Genomic DNA, 19,830 nt, shown 5'->3' with positions numbered 1-19,830 from the left:
GGGGAGAAGGGCGGGGAGAAGGGTGGGGAGAAGGACGGGGAGAAGGGCGGGGAGAAGGACAGGGAGAAGGACGGGCAGAAGGGCGGGGAGAAGGGCGGGAGAAGGGCGGGGAGAAGGACAGGGAGAAGGACGGGCAGAAGGGCGGGTAGAAGGGCGGGCAGAAGGGCGGGGAGAAGGACAGGGAGAAGGACAGGGAGAAGGACGGGCAGAAGGGCGGGGAGAAGGACAGGGAGAAGGACAGGGAGAAGGACGGGCAGAAGGGCGGGGAGAAGGACAGGGAGAAGGACAGGGAGAAGGACGGGGAGAAGGACAGGGAGAAGGACGGGCAGAAGGGCGGGGAGAAGGACAGGGAGAAGGACGGGCAGAAGGGCGGGGAGAAGGACAGGGAGAAGGACAGGGAGAAGGACAGGGAGAAGGGCGGGGAGAAGGACAGGGAGAAGGACAGGGAGAAGGACAGGGAGAAGGGCGGGGAGAAGGACAGGGAGAAGGACGGGCAGAAGGGCGGGGAGAAGGACAGGGAGAAGGACGGGCAGAAGGGCGGGGAGAAGGACAGGGAGAAGGACGGGCAGAAGGGCGGGGAGAAGGACAGGGAGAAGGACGGGCAGAAGGGCGGGGAGAAGGACAGGGAGAAGGACAGGGAGAAGGACAGGGAGAAGGGCGGGGAGAAGGACAGGGAGAAGGACGGGGAGAAGGGCGGGGAGAAGGTGGGTAGAACACACTGGAGGGGGGGGGGAGGGGTTATACCGCCTAACTTTCTGAAATGGAAATGAGGGACACCTATCAGCAAAAGTATGCAGGTATAGGACACACCCCCTGCCACACCCCCTTAAAGGAGAATTATACAAAAAAATAAGATTGGTTAAACCCACAAGTTACCACTTCTATTCCTTTATATTGGCTTTTGAAATTTACAAATGCCGCAATTAGAAATTGAATGAAAAGTTTAGCGCTGGAAAACACTTTTTGAAAGATAAAAAGTGCATTTTATATACATCTATATAGATCAGACCAAAATGAGGGACACATGAGGAGGAAAGAGGGACAGAGGGACATTGCTCCAAATCAGGGACAGTCCCCTCGAAATCCGGGACAGTTAGGAGCTATAGGAGGGGCGTGGCTAGAAACTAACTGGATGCAAAACAGTTGTTCCGTCAGACTAGGCGACCCATCAAATGTTGTAACGGAAGTGACGTTCTGTTGCGGCCATCTTGGTACACCCCACAGTCTGAAGTCGCCAAGCAGACATCTTGTTACACCCACCGGAGTTGCTTAGTGCTTGAATACAGCGCTTAGAACTCCGTCGGGCTGTTTACAGTTGAATTTTAAAAGCAGCGAACTTCTGTCAGGTTCGCAAACCTGTGAGAATTAGCGTCACTTCCGTTACAACATTCGTCGGGTCGCCTAATCTGACGGAATACCTGATATGCGCAAAAGAAAGCACATAGAGGGCGTGGCCTGCCGCTGTCTGGTGGGCGTAGAGCGGGCGCTAGAACACTGTGGGGGGGAGTGGCCAAGAAGGAGTAGGGCGGACTTTGGGCGGGGGAATAAGCAGTAAGACAACGGCTGGAGGCGTGGCTAGTACTTCACCGCCCGAACAGTGGGCGGTAAAACACGGCATGGGCGTGGCGAGCAGCGGACTTGAAAGCGGAGAGGGGGGCGTGGCTAGCAGCGTGATCGAAGCAGTTAGCGGGGAGGCGCTTGGTGACGCGTTGCGGTCTCTGAAGGCTCAGGCTCCTCCCTTCCCATCATGGCGGCCTCCATGGCTGACATGTTCTGGCGGTGTGCGGTACCGAAGGCTGCCCAGCGATCGGTGGAGGTCCGGCATATCGGCAGCGGGAAGGTAAAGAAGGGGGGGATGGTAGTCCTCTGTCTCCGGGGCGGCGGTATGAGCCCCAATGATATATTATATAGGAGGGGATCCCTGTCTGTCCCTCTGACCAATCAGGGTGCTGGGTTTGGGGAGGTGTAAGGGTTAATTTTCGTCATAGTGTGGCTCCTGCATTCAGAAAACCCGGAGGCGGCTCGCCCTGATTGGCTCCCTCGTGTCCTGGGGCGGATTCCGCGCCCAATCGCGCCGTCCGGCCCACCGCCCCCAGAATTGGACGCGCGCTCAGCAATGATCGTTGGGATGGAAGGTTTTGGCAATTTTAATTGGCTGCTCAATGCACAAGGAATTGTATACGTGGCGGTGTGCGCCAAACCGCGTGTGATTGGGGGTGAGTGCCCCCGCCCACCACGCCGCTAAATGAAGGCCCGGCGCAATGGCGAGGTGAGATCCGTGGTCCAACACACTGCGCCTGATGACCATATCGGGCCGATGATGTCACAAAGCCGTCCCCCCGCCCACTTTTTAATCTCCTAGTTGCAGCTGATTGGTCCAGGAATTACCTGGACTTCCAGGTTCCGGCCCAAATACCAATTCCAAAGAAAGGAAAGAACGCGTTTCGGGTCCCATGGATCCCCTTCATCAGGTAACGTAACAGGAAGAACAATGGCAGCCAACGTGTTTCGTGTCCAATAGATCCCCCTTCATCAAGTAATGTGACAACAGGAAGAACAATGGCAGCCGTGTTTCGGGTCCCATGGATCCCCTTTATCAAGTAGTGTTACAACAGGAAGAACAATGGCAGCCAACATGTTTCGTGTCCAATAAATCCCCCTTCATCAGGTAACGTAACAGGAAGAACAATGGCAGCCAACGTGTTTCATGTCCCATGAATCCCCCTTTATCAAGTAACGTGACAACAGGAAGAGCAATGGCAGCCAACGTGTTTCGGGTCCCATGGATCCCCCCTTATCAGGGCTTGGGGTTCTTATTAGGTGTTCGTAAATCAGGGGTTGACAAATTTGCTTGGAATCTAGGAGCCAGCTAAAAAAGTTAGGAGCCAGAAAATGCGCCCCGTCCCGACGAGCTCGCGCGCAGAAGCGAACACATACGTGAGCAGCGCCCGCATATGTAAACGGTGTTCAAACCACACAAGTGAGGTTATCGCGATCGCCCCCCGGAGCTGAAGAACGGGGAGAGATGTATGTAAACACGGCTTCCCCGTTCTTCACTGTGGCGGCGCATCGATCGAGTGATCCCTTTTATAGGGAGACTCGATCGATGACATCACACCTACAGCCACACCCCCCTACAGTTGTAAACACACACTAGGTGAAACATAACCCCATCAGCGCCCCCTGTGGTTAACTCCCAAACTGCAACTGTCATTTTCACAATAAACAATGCAATTTAAATGCATTTTTTGCTGTGAAAATGACAATGGTCCCAAAAATGTGTCAAAATTGTCCGAAGTGTCCGCCATAATGTCGCAGTCACGAAAAAAATCGCTGATCGCCGCCATTAGTAGTAAAAAAAAAAAATAATAAAAATGCAATAAAACTATCCCCTATTTTGTAAACGCTATAAATTTTGCGCAAACCAACCGATAAACGCCTATTGCGATTTTTATTTTTATTTTATTTTTTTACCAAAAATAGGTAGAAGAATACGTATCGGCCTAAACTGAGGAAATTTTTTTTTTTTTTTATATATTTTTGGGGGATATTTATTATAGAAAAAAGTAAAAAATATTGCATTTTTTTTTCAAAACTGTCGCTCTATTTTTGTTTATAGCGCAAAACAGGGCTCGACAAATCCCGGGAGCCAGGTCGCCATGGCGACTAGAAATAGGGTCCTGGCGACTTGGCTTGGAAGGGGGGCAAAAAAAAAAAAAGTTAAACAGCAATTCTAATGTAATTTTTCACTGCCATCTTCTTCCCTCTAAGTAGAACCCCCAAACATTATATATATTTTTTATCCTAACACCCTAGAGAATAAAATGGCGACCGTTGCAATACTTTCTGTCACGCCGTATTTGCGCAGCAGTCTTGCAAGCGCACTTTTTTGGTGAAAAAATTACACTTTTTTAAATTAAAAAATAAGACAACAGTAAAGTTATCCCCATTTTTTTTTAATATTATGAAAGATAATGTTACGCCGAGTAAATTGATACCCAACATGTCACGCTTCAAAATTGCGTCCGCTCGTGGAATGCCGACAAACTTTTACCCTTTAAAATCTCCATAGGCGACGTTTTAAAAAAATCTACAGGTTGCATGTTTTGAGTTACAGAGAAGGACTAGGGCTAGAATTATTGCTCTCGCTCTACCAATCGCGGCGATACCTCACATGTGTGGTTTGAACACCGTTTACATATGCGGTCGCTGCTCACGTATGTGTTCGCTTCTGCGCGCAAGCTCGTCGGGACGGGGCGCGTTTTCTGGCTCCTAACTTTTTTAGCTGGCTCCTAGATTCCAAGCAAATTTGTCAACCCTGGCGCAAAAAATAAAAACCACAGAGGTGATCAAATACCACCAAAAGAAAGCTCTATTTGTGGGAAAAAAAGGACGCAAATTTTGTTTGGGAGCCACATCGCACGACCGCGCAATTGTCTGTTAAAGCGACGCAGTCCCGAATCGCAAAACCTGGCCTGGGCATTTGGCTGCCTAAAGGTCCGGGGGCTTAAGTGGTTAAATGGACCTCCTAAAGGGGGTGATCTGTCTGACTTTCCTGGTGATCGAGATTCCAGTTTCCGGGAATATGGACTTTTGAGAGGATTTTTATGGCGCTCAATTCTTTGATTGGACCTCTCAGTTCAGGTGGCTCCCTACTCTGAGGATAAAACGTTGTGCGCTCTAGCAGCCCAAGTCCTATGGATTTCACTACCATCTTTTGATTGACAGCCGTAAGATTCAGATCAGTAATGTTGATTCACTGTGACCTCAGCATTGACCCACTTTGGCCATATTCGGTCATTGATTTCAGGAGCATCCCCGCCCCTTTCTTATGTGAGCTGTGAGGCAGGAAATCAGACCCCCCCCCCCCCCCCCCCAGTGCATGGTTCCAGAATCTAACCCAATTCCAAACAAACTCAAGATCATCCCCGTGACGGACGGACCCTGTACTCAAGATGAGTCTGTCCGCCGTAAATGCTTCCTCAGAACCACACCATCCAAAGACCCCTTGGCTTTCCCATTCACTAGTCATAGCTCTAGTCTAATATGCAGGGCTGTGGAGTCGGAGTCGAGGAGTCGGAGTCGGGGGAAATTTTGGGTACCTGGAGTCGGCAAACAATGCACCGACTCCGACTCCTAAAATTTAGATTGGAATAAAAAAAAAAAAAGCAAGTTTAAATGTCCCAATTCACAAAAAGTTATAATTAATGACTTCTCTACTGTAAGAATAAAGACCAATGCATGCAGTGCCTCACGTAACCGCAAAACGAACACGTTAAGTGACCGTGAAGAAGCGCGCTTTTCATGTGCTTCACTATATGGCACGCAACGCACAATTAGGAGCTGCAATACTTATACTTTCCATAGTGTTGTGTTCTGCTTTTACAGGGAACGCATGTTAGAGAACCAGTAAGTGTCCAAATAAAAAAATTCCAACAGGAGTTTTATAAAGCACTAAAAGAAGTTGAAAAGTATGATCGCTCATCAAAACTTACTGTTGAAGAAGCCATCCTTGTTTATCCAGAGATCGTTAGTGATGTGGCCAGAATAGTTACTGCAATGCCACCCACCCAAGTCAGTGTCGAAAGATTATTTTCAGCCCTAAAAATAATAAAGTCTGACTTAAGAGCCTCTATGAAAGAGGATCTGGCAGAGGCAATTCTCTTCCTTAGAACTCTACATTGAATTGATTTGCATTTGCTAAGCCTATAACTACATTTCAAGATTAATATAAACCATTTCTAGGTTTTACACATTTTGTTTTTGGTTCATTATAGATAAGCTTTGTTTTTGTTGTAAAACAACCAAATAATGTGGTTTGTATTTTTGAACTGGTAAAGATCCTGTTCCTGATGTTTATGCCTGCTGCTACTATCCAGCCACTTGATTGTTTTCATTGTGTTTGTCTTTTGCTTAAACTGTGCAATACAGTAGACTGTTGGCTTCCCAGCCAGTAGTCCTGTGGTAGGTTGCGTTTCTTTCCCTCAAGGAATGTATAAAATACATTCGCATATTAATACAGAGGAGTCGGAGTCGGAAGTACATAAAACTGAGGAGTCGGAGTCGGAACATTTATCTACCGACTCCACAGCCCTGCTAATATGAGCACAGTATTTGTAAAAATCCAGACTCGGTTTGCGAGTGTTGTCTCGCAAAACGAGCAGGATTCAAGCCAAAGCGATGTGCAGTACTGCGTTTGGCCTGAGGTGGGGGGGGGGGGGGCACCCGAGCCGAGCCGTTCAGAAATGCTTGGAAATACTCAGTTCCCAAGGTTTTCCGAGTTTAGCCGAGCTGTCCTCGGGCCTTTCTGGGTGTTTTCTGAGGCTTTTTCGGCACCCTCCCCACCCCTGGCCACATGCGGGATTGCATGCAATTATAGGCAATGCAGATTTTTTTTTTTTTTCCGTTGACTTCTATGGGGAAACTCGCTTTGATAGGCGAGCACTTTGGATTACGAGCATTCTCCTGGAACGGATCATGCTCGTCATCCAAGGTTCCACTGTAAGTGTAAAATAAAAGAATATAGAAAGCCATAGGATCATCTCAAACGTTCACAATCCATATAGAACTTTCTGAAGGATTGTCTCTCTCACTTTATTTGTAGTGGAGATTCCGGTACCAGAAGTATGGACTCTTCAGATGATTGTCTGGCTTTGTGTTCCTTGAATTCTGGTGGCTCCCATCCAATGGGCTTCCTCCACCTTGTGTGTACAGCAGCCAAAGTCATCTAGTTTCGTCACCATCTGTTGGCTGACAGGAGTAAGGTCCTTGTTGATGACACCGACTAGCGCTGTACGATTAATCCGTTTAAAAGTAGGGTTGTCCCGATACCACTTTTTTAAGACCGAGTACAAGTACCGATACTTTTTTCCAAGTACCGTATTTATTCGAGTAAAACGCGCAAAATTTAATTTTATACCCCCAAAAAAAAGCAAAGTTTGGGTGCGCGTTATACATGAGGACTGGGGTGGCAGTGGCGTTCCACTTTAAACCTAGCCTTTTGTATCACCTTGCCCCCCCCCCCCCCCGAAGCCACCAACGCCGCTACAACGTTAATCACCGCGGCGCGGGGAACATTACAGACAGCTTTCGTTTGAATAGCTTTTTCCCCGCCGCGCGTAGACAATCCCCCTTGGATGGATCTGTCCAATCGCGAGCAAGGGGGAGTGTCTATGCGTGGCAGGGAAAACAGCTGTTCAAACGAACGCTGTCTGTAATGTTCCCGCGCCGCGGTGATTAACAGTAGGTGGCTGCATATACAGGGGACATGGCTGGACATACGGGGACATGGCTGGACATACGGGGACATGGCTGGACATACGGGGACATGGCTGGACATACAGGGGACATGGCTGGACATACAGGGGACATGGCTGGACATACGGGGGACATGGCTGGACATACGGGGGACATGGCTGGACATACGGGGGACATGGCTGGACATACGGGGGACATGGCTGGACATACGGGGGACATGGCTGGACAGACGGGGGACATGGCGGGACATACGGGGGACATGGCTGGACATACGGGGGACATGGCTGGACATACGGGGGACATGGCTGGACATACGGGGGACATGGCTGGACATACGGGGGACATGGCTGGACATACGGGGGACATGGCTGGACATACGGGGGACATGGCTGGATATACGGGGGACATGGCTGGACATACAGGGGACATGGCTGGATATACAGGGGTCAATACATTGTCAATAAATGATTTTTGGCAATTACAATGATTTTATACCGATTTTTTTTAATCGAAAATTAGGGGTGCGCGTTATACACGTGTGCGCGTTATACTCGAATAAATACGGTACTCGCCGATACCGAATACCGATACTTTTTTTTAATCTCATGTGACAGCAGCACATGTGTCAGTATTTTTTTTTTTTTTTTTATCTTTAACAATTTGTTTTTAATTTTTTTTTACATTATTTTTTATTTATAATGCTTTAATTTTTTTAAGGGGGGGGGGGTGGACCGTGTCAGTGTGTTTTTTATTTTATTTTTTTATTTTCTACAATCTTCTCTTTTTTTTTTTTTTTTATTCTTTTGTTTTTTTATTCTTTTTTTTTTTTGTATTTATTTTTATTTTTTTATTTTAGCCCTGTTGGGGGGCTTTGGTGAAATATCAGGGGTCTTAACAGACCTCTGACATCTCCCCTTTAAGACAGGGAAAGGGACTAGGGACACATGTTCCCCAGTCCCTTTCTCAGCAGCCTCAGCTGCGCTGAAAATGTAAGGAGAGAAGACAGCGTCTTCTCTTCATTCATAAACTGAAACATTGTAAACACAGGTTACGATGTTTCAGTTATGTGAATGGACAGAGTCCGTGATTTTTGACTCTGTCCATTCGGAGCAGTAAGGAGCCGTATTTACTGGCTCCTACCCCGCTCTCCATCCTGACAGTTCCAGGGGGTGGAGGAGGAGCACCGAAGGGGAGAGAAACACGGAGGGATACACGGCGGGATACACGGAGGGAGAGAGAAACACGGAGGGATGCACGGAGGGATGCACGGAGAGATACACGGAGGGATACACGGAGGGAGAGAAAAACACGGGGGACACGGAGAGAGAGAGAGAAACGCGGCGCGGGACATGGAGGGAGGGAGGGAGAGAGATACACGGAGAGATACACGGAGGGATACACGGAGGGAGAGAGAAACACGGGGGACACGGAGAGAGAGAGAAACACGGCGCGGGACATGGAGGGAGGGAGAGAGACTGCAGCAAAACGGAGGGGGGCTGGAGGAGGACACGGGACAGTCCAGCGGTGATCGTGTGTGGGAGAGTTACAAGCACCGATCACAGCTGATTTTAAAGCAGCACGGGGGGGGGGGGGTGTAGAGAGAAGCGGAGAAATTACTTTAAAATCTATACAGCGGTGATCGTTGCTTGTAACTTCCCCACACACTGATCACCGCCGACAGTACAACTATCGGGTGAAGCATCGGGAGCATTTGCCCGAGTACAAGTACTCGGGCAAATGCTTGGTATCGATACCGATACTAGTATCGGGACAACCCTAGTTAAAAGATCGTGAGCTTGATTTACCGGTAATGGGGATCCCGATTTATGTATAAGCTTCATGTAAACGAGTCCTTAGATGGAATTTGAGATTGCACCAACATTTTGACCTTTTTCTCCACACAGGGGAAGGGGCTGTTTGCCACTCGCACTATCCGGAAAGGAGAGACCATCTTCCAGGAGAGGCCTCTGGTGTCTTCCCAGTTCCAGTGGAACGCCTTGTACCGCTACAGAGGTGAGACTGACCTGCAGGACCATCGGTATGGCAAGTCAACGATGTAATCTTGTACTGCCGATGGGAGTGGATGTTGAGGTTAATCTATAAAATGTAATTTTTTGGTGTTGCTCATAGGAAGCAATTAAAGTGTGTGTGTCCGTCCGCACTGTGAACCTCCTTTTGGCTCCCTTTGTTCTATTTGAAAGTGTTTTGTTCACAAATACCGGCTGGTCCTGCCAGAAAGTCAGCGCTGTCCTGTTCACTCTGAAGTGTTGTCTCCAACAATGTAATCAAAACCGTGTCTTCAATTATCCCCCCTCGCTCCTTCCAAGACCACCTGCCCTCTAGCGCCCTCATCACCTCCCCCATGCTTACCTACAGGACTTCCCCAGAGTCTCTCCCATCCTCTGGAACTACCTACCCCAAAACTGTCTGGTTATCTCCTTATTCTTTTTGGTGGAATAACTTTAGGCTTGAAAACGCCTTAAGAAAACGGCGTAGCTTTACTGCGACGGGCAAGCGTACGTTCGTGAATAGGCGTATCTCGCTGATTTACGCAATCTAGGCGTAAATCAGTGTTCACGCCCCTAGCGGCCGGCGGAAATAGACAGCTAAGATACGACGGCGCAGGCGATCGTATCTTAGCTACATTTAAGTGTATCTCAATTTGAGAATACACTTAAATATAGGACGGCGCAGATTCAGAGTTATGACGGCGTATCTACTGATACGCCGGCGTAACTCTCTCTGAATCTGGCTATCTCCCTCTTTGGCAGGATGGAGACTTTTTGGATCTTCAGATTCAGATCTTTGTGCCCTAATGGCCTCAACGAGGGTCTGGAATTACATACTATCATGCAATTTAGTCTTCTGACAGTTCTTGAGTCTCAATAGGCGCCACTTCAATGCACCCTTGTGCAGTACTGGAAATGGGCTCCATATTCTTGCAGTCCCTTTCCTAATGTTGGTCAACTTTTTATTTTCGGGGTAGGGCTTATATTGTAGACCTCCTGGAAAATGGCGATAGGTCTTATTTTCAGGGTAGGTCTTATTTTCAGGGAACACGGTATATAAAAACAAAACCAAAAAACACATTAGTTTGGATGTGTTTACATCAGAAGCGTTTATGGGCGGTGCCCGGAGGTGGGCCATAAAAGTTAAGATGGGTCGCAAATCGCATACAGTAGGTCTCCACTATCCCACTTTCTCACGGATTCTACTACTTGCTGTTCATGAAAATATTTATTTTATTTGGAACCTGAACCCCCAGTAATTTCACAGCTTAACTTTTGGTGGTTTTGCAGCCTGCGACCATTGCCTGCGATCCTTGGAGACGGCTGTGGAAAACGCCAAGAGACTGTCTGGAAATGCACACGTCAACCTTCCGCACCCCGAGCTCTGTACCATTCAGAACGGCCTCCACCAGCAGTGTCCGGATTGCCAGGTGAGAACTAGTACAGAGGGTGCGATCTTTGTGTTTCTTCTCCCCTGCAAATCGGGCAAAAGAGGGATCGTTTTTTATTTTGCAATGATCCACAACAGCTGGAGGGCTGCCAGTTTGACGCTTATACCCCAGAGAATTAAACGGTGGTAGTTTCAATTTTCTATGTTACACAATATTACCGCAAAGGTAATATAAGCCGAGGCACCCCTAATTTTACCACAAAAAAATGGGAAAACGTATTGCCTCGAGTATAAGCCTAGGGTGTCCATGTGCATGCCTCACTGTGTCCATGCCTCACTGTGCCCATGCCTCACTGTGCCCATGACTAGACTGACGTTTAACATGGGAGTCTATGAAAGGGGTGCCCAGGTATGAAAAATCGGTGCTCCCCAGCCGTAGGTCCCCCAGACAACAAACCTTGCATACTTGTAGAGGAGAAATGGGGCTATATGTGTGCCAAGATCCGGGTCCAGGGAACCTACAACCGGCTGGTACCGGGTCCCCAAAATCACTGGACAAATGACCGTTTAACATGGGAGCCTATGGAAGGGGTGCCCGGGTTTGAAAAATCTGTGCTCCCTGGCCGTAGGTTTCCCGGACAACAAACTTTGCACACTTGTAGAGGAGAAATGGGGCTACATGTATGCCAAGATCCAGGTCCAGGGGACCCACGATCGGCCGGTACCGGGTCCCCAAAATCACCAGAGAAATTACAGTTTAACATGGAAGCCTATGGAAAGGGTGCCCAGGTTTGAAAAATCGGTGCTCCCCGGCTGTAGGTCCCCCAGACAACAAACCTTGCACACTTGTAGAGGAGAAATGGGGCTACATGTGTGCCAAGATCCGGGTCCAGGGGACCTATGAACGGCCGGTACCAGGTCCCCAAAATTACCGGAGAAATGACCGTTTAACATGGGAGCCTATGGAAGGGGTGCCCTGGTTTGAAAAATCAGTGCTTCCTGGCCGTAGGTTTCCCGGACAATAAACCTTTGCGCACTTGTAGAGGAAGAGTGGGGCTACATGTGTGCCAGGGGACCTACGACCGGCCAGTACCGGGTCCCCAATGTCTGGGAGATAACGCGCAAAAAGGTGACTCGAGTATAAGCCGAGGGGGGGGCATTTTCAGCACCAAAAAAATGTGCTGAAAAGCTTGGCTTATACTCGAGTATATACGGTACTTGAAAAAATAACAAAGAAAAAAAGTGCGTACTTGCCTATTTTGTATTGGCTCAGGTCATGTGATCTGGCAGCTCTGGCGAGGAGGGAGTGGTCAACAGTGGCTGAGAATTCTGGTAACTGTGACATCACCCATACACTCCCATAGCCCGGCCATTATCTGCGCTCCCTCCTGTGCAGCAGCCACTCACCGACACCAGAGCTGCGGCATCACATGACTGGACTGGAGGGGGTTAAAAATCGGTAAGTATAAAGATGTCCTCTTCTACATGGGTTAGGTAGGAAGAGGGGGGAGGGGACATTTTTAAAGAGGAGGTCTACAAATACTAATAGGACACTTACCTGTCCAGTGTTCCCACTATGTCAGCACCCCGGCTAATTTTTGCATCGGCTGTCGGTTGCTGCCGGCATTCCTGTTAAGGGAACCCGGAAGTGTAGCTTTTCGGCTTCACAGCTGGTGTTCTGTCGATATGTGCCCTCTGTCGAATAGTGCCCGTGCATCCGCAGGAGGGAGCCGCACTTCAGCTGATTTCCTGATCAGCTTGCAGAGTCGTGACCATGGCGCACGCGCACATCACAGGAGGCAGTTTTCGATGGGAGAGAGAGAATATCGCTTATTAAAAGCTATTCACAGAGCGGAAGGACACCGTAGTTGTTACTTTATGCCTCGCTGTTGCAGGGCGGGTTTTGTCTGTGTTGCACCCCGCCCTTAGACACAGGCGCTGATCAAGAGACTAAAGCCGCCGTGTAACACTGACAAAAGGCGACCTTGAGCAGACCGAAAACCCCGTCCTGCGACAGCGAGGCACAATATGAGAACTACAGTGTCCCTCCGCTCTGTGAATAGTTTGTAATAGTGTCCGTGATATTTTCTCTCCTATCGAAAAAAAAAATGCCTCCAGTGATGTGCGCATGCGCCCTGGTCGCGTCGCTCCAGCTGATCGCCAAAACAGCTGGAGCGCGGCTCCGTCCTGCGCATTCGCGGGCACCATTTGACGGAGGGCACTTTTTGATAGAACACTGGTTCCCTACTGCGCATGTGCTGCGCTTACTAACTGGCCTAGCGGCGGAGGCACTTCTGAGGGACGGCGCCGTCTCCTGGAAGTGGGGACAGGTATCAGAAAGGTGGCCAATGTTGCATCGGAGGGGTGGGGGGGGGGGGGGGGGGGGGGGAGGAGTCAATTAAGCGGGGGTTTCCACTTTTGGGTGGAACTCCGCTTTAAGACATTCAAGACTTCGGCTTTTCTTCTACTTTTAATGAGTTTTTTGTATTCCTTTTGATGATAATGTATGGAACGCCAATAACTCTTCTTTCATTTGTTTAGCTAATCCTATTATTATAAATGTCACTTTGCACTGTTCTTTATATATGTCATGTGGGTGTGGTTACAACAGCGCCTGCTAATTATTTACTTTTGATTCATAAAATGTCAGAACATAAAAGTCCTATAAAATCCTAATTGTGTACAATAAATCCAAGGTCTGCACCGTGTATAGTCTCTGCTTCTCTACTCTGTCTTCAAACGCTTGTGAAGGCTGAAGGGTTTTCTTTTCTTTATTTTTATTTTATTTATACATTCCATGCATCGAGCTAAATAACCTTTCCAACCTTTCTTTCTCCTCTTTCTCCCCCCCTTTCTTTCTTTGTTTCTTTCTCCTCCCTTTTCTTTCTTTTCCTTTTCTTTTCCTTTTCTTTCTTTCTTTCTTTCTTTCTTTCTTTTCTTTTCTTTCTTTCTTTCTTTCTTTCTTTTCTTTCTTTCTTTCTTTCTTTCTTTCTTTCTCTGTCTTTCTTTCTTTCTCTTTCTTTCTTTCTTTCTGTATCTTTCTTTCTTTCTTTCTTTTCTTTCTTTCTTTCTTTTCTTTCTTTCTTTCTTTCTTTCTTTCTTTCTTTCTTTCTTTCTTTCTTACTTTCTCCTCCCTCCCTTTCTTTCTTTCTCTTCTTTTCTTTTTTTCTTTCTTTCTTTCTTTCTTTTTTTTTCTTTTCTTTTCTTTCTTTCTCCTCCCTTTCTTTCTCCTCCCTTTCTTTCTCCTCCCTTTCTTTCTCCTTCCTCTCTTTCTTTCTCCTTCCTCTCTTTCTTTCTCCTCTCTTTCTTTCTCCTCCCTTTCTTTCTTTCTGTTTTTTTTCTTCCGTTCTCCTCTTTTTTCTTCCTTTCTCCTCTTTTTTTCTTTCTTTCTCCCTTTCTCCTCTTTTTTCTTTCTTTCTCCCTTTCTCCTCTTTTTTCTTTCTTTCTCCCTTTCTCCTCTTTTTTCTTTCTTTCTTTCTCCTTTTTTCTTTCTTTCTTTCTCCTTTTTTTCCTCCTTTTCTTTCGTTCTCCTCTTTCTCCTCCTTTTTTCTTTCTTTTCTCCTCTCCTCCCTTTTCGTTCTTTTCTCCTCTCCTCCCTTTTCGTTCTTTCCCCTCCCTTTTCGTTCTTTCCCCTCCCTTTTCGTTCTTTCCCCTCCCTTTTCGTTCTTTCCCCTCCCTTTTCGTTCTTTCCCCTCCCTTTTCGTTCTTTCCCCTCCCTTTTCGTTCTTTCCCCTCCCTTTTCGTTCTTTCCCCTCCCTTTTCGTTCTTTCCCCTCCCTTTTCGTTCTTTCTCCTCCCTTTTCGTTCTTTCTCCTCCCTTTTCGTTCTTTCCCCTCCCTTTTCGTTCTTTCCCCTCCCTTTTCGTTCTTTCCCCTCCCTTTTCGTTCTTTCTCCTCCCTTTTCGTTCTTTCCCCTCCCTTTTCGTTCTTTCTCCTCCCTTTTCGTTCTTTCCCCTCCCTTTTCGTTCTTTCCCCTCCCTTTTCGTTCTTTCCCCTCCCTTTTCGTTCTTTCCCCTCCCTTTTCGTTCTTTCCCCTCCCTTTTCGTTCTTTCTCCTCCCTTTTCGTTCTTTCCCCTCCCTTTTCGTTCTTTCTCCTCCCTTTTCGTTCTTTCTCCTCCCTTTTCGTTCTTTCTCCTCCCTTTTCGTTCTTTCTCCTCCCTTTTCTTTCTTTCTCAAACACGCATGCTCTGAACCAATGCTAACCATAAGACAACATTAGCAGAAGTTGCCCAAAGTGTGATGCTAAAAGGGCAGAAAAACCATGTGGTTTTGTGAATGTTGGCTGAAAAAGTTCTGCCGTCTGTATGCAGAACAAGTTCACGGTCAACACCCTTTGCACAAAAATCCACGGATTTGTCCGGTGGAAGTCCAATCGTGTGTACGAGGCTTTACACCATAGAGATGATTGGGGACATTCTGGTCCTCTATCATCTCTGTGGTGCTGGGTTCCCTGGTGGGATGGGCTTTTCCGCCACCTGTAAAAGCGATCCAGTGGCTTGGTAGCCGCTAGGATCGCTTTTACATGAGAGCGAATTGCCAGCCCGCAAAAAGACACCAGGATGATACCGGGTAACTACAGGCATCATGCCAGTCTAACCACCGCAACCTGGCGACGTATGGATATGTCACAAAGTCTGAAGAAGTTAACCTCTAACATTTTTTAATTTTCTGGATACTTGGGCTGAGCTCTCTTTGTATACTTTTTTTTTTTCTAGCTTAGTGTGGCTTTAGTTTTGGTAGGGAGGAGTAACCTGGTTCTTTTTCAGGTAGGGGAGCCCAGCGGAGCTCTGCCTTGTGTTTGGTTGCCGTGGAAGGACAGGGAGTGATTGGAATAATCCTGTTTGTGTTGTTGATCAGGTTTCATACTGCAGTGCGGAATGTCTGAAGGCCGCCAGAGACCAGTACCACCAGGTCCTGTGTCTGGGATCCGCCAGGGACAACCCGGCTCACCCACTCAACAAGCTGGAGGAAGCCTGGAGGTAAGTGATTAGAAGACGGAGAACTGGCCGCCTGCGCTGGGACCTGTCCCCTCAGCAGATAAAAGGGACGTTCAACCAATGGCTTCAGCTTGGCGAGAATCCAGCGCAGCAGAATGGCGGTCTGCACGGGACTGTCGTCTGGTCTGGATCACGGTCCATTATGTAGGAAGGCTGCTCTAGGGTATTGGGGGGCTCCCTGATCTCTGCTCCTGCAGGCTTCTTTCCAGCTGTAAGACCAGCAGATGCAGCCTCTTCTCCATTACATTCCAAGGGCCACAATGTCCTCTGTTTTCCAGTACAATTCGGGGCCCATGTTGCCAATTTTAACAAACACTCCTTATATTAGAAAAAAAATACATTGTTAGTATATTCACCTCCATTTTTTATAAATAAAACATGTATTGGGGATAAAGTGCTAGGCCTATGCGTCCTCTGTGGTTGTGTTTTTCTATCCCTTACCATGGGACTCCCTTAAATGCTTGTTTATGTCTAGGGCCGGGGTACTGAATACACATTTTAAGGAGTTTGCTAAAACTTTCTTCCAGCCGACACCTGAAGCTCTCTTTAATAAAACATAAAGTAGGTCAATCGCATCCACATTTCACTTGAGTGGCCCCCATACGTTGGGTGTCCCCCATCAGACTGGCCCCTGTACACTGGGCGGCCCCCCCATCAGACTAGCCCTTGTACACTGGGCGGCCCCCATCAGACTGGCCCCTGTACACTGGGCGGCCCCCATCAGACTGGCCCCTGTACACTGGGTGTCCCCCATCAGACTGGCCCCTGTACACTGGGCGGCCCCCATCAGACTGGCCCCTGTACACTGGGCGGCCCCCATCAGACTGGCCCCTGTACACTGGGCGGCCCCCATCAGACTGGCCCCTGTACACTGGGCGGCCCCCATCAGACTGGCCCCTGTACACTGGGCGGCCCCCATCAGACTGGCCCCTGTACACTGGGCGGCCCCCATCAGACTGGCCCCTGTACACTGGGCGGCCCCCATCAGACTGGCCCCTGTACACTGGGCGGCCCCCATCAGACTGGCCCCTGTACACTGGGCGGCCCCCATCAGACTGGCCCCTGTACACTGGGCGGCCCCCATCAGACTGGCCCCTGTACACTGGGCGGCCCCCATCAGACTGGCCCCTGTACACTGGGCGGCCCCCATCAGACTGGCCCCTGTACACTGGGCGGCCCCCATCAGACTGGCCCCTGTACACTGGGCGGCCCCCATCAGACTGGCCCCTGTACACTGGGCGTCCCCCATCAGACTGGCCCCTGTACACTGGGCGTCCCCCATCAGACTGGCCCCTGTACGTTGGGCGTCCCCCATCAGACTGGCCCCTGTACACTGGGCGGCCCCCATCAGACTGGCCCCTGTACACTGGGCGGCCCCCATCAGACTAGCCCTTGTACACTGGGCTGCCCCCCCATCAGACTAGCCCTTGTACACTGGGCGGCCCCCCCATCAGACTAGCCCTTGTACACTGGGCGGCCCCCCCATCAGACTGGCCCCTGTACACTGGGCTGCCCCCCCATCAGACTGGCCCCTGTACACTGGGCGGCCCCCCCATCAGACTGGCCCCTGTACACTGGGCGGCCCCCATCAGACTGGCCCCTGTACACTGGGCGGCCCCCATCAGACTGGCCCCTGTACACTGGGCGGCCCCCATCAGACTGGCCCCTGTACACTGGGCGGCCCCTCATCAGACTAGCCCCTGTACACTGGGCGTCCCCTCATCAGACTGGCCCCTGTACACTGGGCGTCCCCCAATCAGACTAGCCCCTGTACACTGGGCGTCCCCTCATCAGACTAGCCCCCGTACATTGGGTGTCCCCCATCAGAGTGGGCCCAATATGTTGGTCGTCCCCTAACGTATTGGGCACATGCATGACATGATTGTTTGCTGTGACTCCAGTGGTCCTAGCAACCAATGACTTCGGGTGGTCTAGATCTGGGCCACAGTCCATGTAGTGAAGGCTGGTCTAGGGTATGGGGGAGGGGGGGTCTTCCCTGATCTCTGCTCCTCCATGCTTCTTACCAGCTGTAAGACCAGCAGATGCAGCCTCTTCTGCATTACATCCCAAGGGCCACAATGTCCTCTGATGTCATCAAGTACAAATTCAGGGCCCCTAGGACATTTAGACTTGGTCCACAAGGCTGAGTATAGGGGGTCAGTGACAGCTGCTCGGGGGCGGTCTCCTCCGTGTTGTATTTCTTCTCTGAATGGTCGATTCGTTGTACTGTCTTCTCACGTGGTGTTTTGTTCCACCCCCCAGGAACATGCATTACCCTCCGGAGACCGCCAGCATCATGCTAATGGCCAGGATGGTGGCCACTGTTAAACAGGTATGTCCAGCTGTGGGGAATACAGACGTATGATTGGTGGGAACTCCAACGTACTACAGATCTTTCCCGACATGAAACTCCTCCTATATATGATGATGGAGTCTTCATTGTGGAATGTTTGGTTTTCAGTGAGGAGGACGGCAGCAGCAGCTGTGTTCATTGAGGTGCAGCTGTTTGACCTCCCACCACTAGGTGGCGGGGGTTCTTCTGGGTCCACATGCTTTTACTTCTAAGAGCAGTTACAGGGTGGTAAAACCGTGGCTTAATGCCAGTCCTTCAACCACTAGTGTAAATGATGCGTCTGGGGGGGGGGGCTTGCATGAGCTTTAATGCATATATGGGGACCTACGCTGTATTACCAAAAGTATTGGGACACCTGTCTTTACATGCACATGAACTTTAATGACTCTTATAGCTAGATTCAGGTAGGGCGGCGCATTTGTGCGGCGTATCGTATTTGCACTACGCCGCCGTAAATCAGAGAGGCAAGTGCTGTATTCACAAAGCACTTGCCTCCTAAGTTACGGCGGCGTAGCGTAAATGGGGCTGGCGTAAGCGCGCCTAATTCAAATGAGTATGAGGGGGGCGTGTTTTATGTAAATGCTGGTGACCCGTCATGATTGTCGTTTTTTACGAACGGCGCATGCGCCGTCCGTGTACATATCCCAGTGTGCATTGCTCCAAAGTATGCCGCAAGGACGTATTGGTTTCGATGTGAACGTAAATTAGGTCCAGCCCCATTCACGGACGACTTACGCAAACGACGTAAAAATTTAAAATTTTCGACGTGGGAACGACGGCCATACTTGACATTGACTAGGCCAGCTATTTGTTCGACTAACTTTACTCTGGAAAAAAACATATGTAAACGACGTAAAAAAAATGCGCCGGGCGCACGTACGTTTCTGAATCGACGGATCTAGCTCATTTGCATATTCTACGCCGAACTAAACGGAAGCGCCACCTAGCAGCCAGCGTAAATATCGCACCCTAAGATACGACGGCGTAGGAGACTTGCGCTGCTCGTATGTTAGCCTAATTTAAGCGTATCTGGTTTCCAGAATACGCTTAACCGGTTAAGCCCCGGACCATTTTGTTGCTAAATGCCCAGGCCAGGTTTTGCGATTCGGCACTGCGTCGCTTTAACAGACAATTGCGCGGTCGTGCGACGTGGCTCCCAAACAAAATTGGCGTCCTTTTTTTCCCCACAAATAGAGCTTTCTTTTGGTGGTATTTGATCACCTCTGCGGTTTTTATTTTTTGCGCTATAAACAAAAATAGAGCGACAATTTTGAAAAAAAAATCAATATTTTTTACTTTTTGCTGTAATAAATATCCCCAAAAAAGATATATAAAAAATGTTTTTTTCCTCAGTTTAGGGCGATACGTATTCTTCTACCTATTTTTGGTAAAAAAAAATGCAATAAGTGTTTATCGATTGGTTTGCGCAAAATTTATAGCGTTTACTTAATAGGGGATAGTTTTATTGCATTTTTATTAATTTTTTTTTTTTTTACTACTATTGTCGGCGATCAGCGATTTTTTTTTTTTTTCGTGACTGCGACATTACGGCGGACTCTTCGGACAATTTTGACACATTTTTGGGACCATTGTCATTTTCACAGCAAAAAATGCATTTAAATTGCATTCTTTATTGTGAAAATGACAGTTGCAGTTTGGGAGTTAACCACAGGGGGCGCTGTAGGAGTTAGTGTTCACCTAGTGTGTGTTTACAACTGTAGGGGGGTGTGGCTGTAGGAATGACGTCATCGATCGAGTCTCCCTATAAAAGGGATCACACGATCGATGCAGCCGCCACAGTGAAGCACGGGGAAGCCGTGTTTACA

At 48.8% G+C, this 19,830-nt stretch overlaps 1 protein-coding gene across 1 annotated transcript in view; it reads left to right on the top strand.

Moving 5' to 3' along the window:
- The first annotated feature begins 1,675 nt into the window (after positions 1–1,675).
- SMYD5 (SMYD family member 5) overlaps positions 1,676–19,830 on the top strand; it is a 42,430-nt gene continuing 24,275 nt past the window's right edge. Inside the window, exons 1-5 of the mRNA XM_040336007.1 lie at positions 1,676–1,840; positions 9,162–9,270; positions 10,557–10,696; positions 15,512–15,633; positions 17,914–17,983. Of these exons, the coding sequence (XP_040191941.1) occupies positions 1,748–1,840; positions 9,162–9,270; positions 10,557–10,696; positions 15,512–15,633; positions 17,914–17,983 (534 nt within the window). The 5' untranslated portion in view covers positions 1,676–1,747. The remainder of the gene's footprint in view (positions 1,841–9,161; positions 9,271–10,556; positions 10,697–15,511; positions 15,634–17,913; positions 17,984–19,830) is intronic.

The sequence above is a fragment of the Rana temporaria genome, chromosome 1 (assembly GCF_905171775.1).
Source record: "Rana temporaria chromosome 1, aRanTem1.1, whole genome shotgun sequence".
NCBI classification, from domain to species: domain Eukaryota; kingdom Metazoa; phylum Chordata; class Amphibia; order Anura; family Ranidae; genus Rana; species Rana temporaria.
This window is presented reverse-complemented; position numbering and strand designations above follow the sequence as displayed.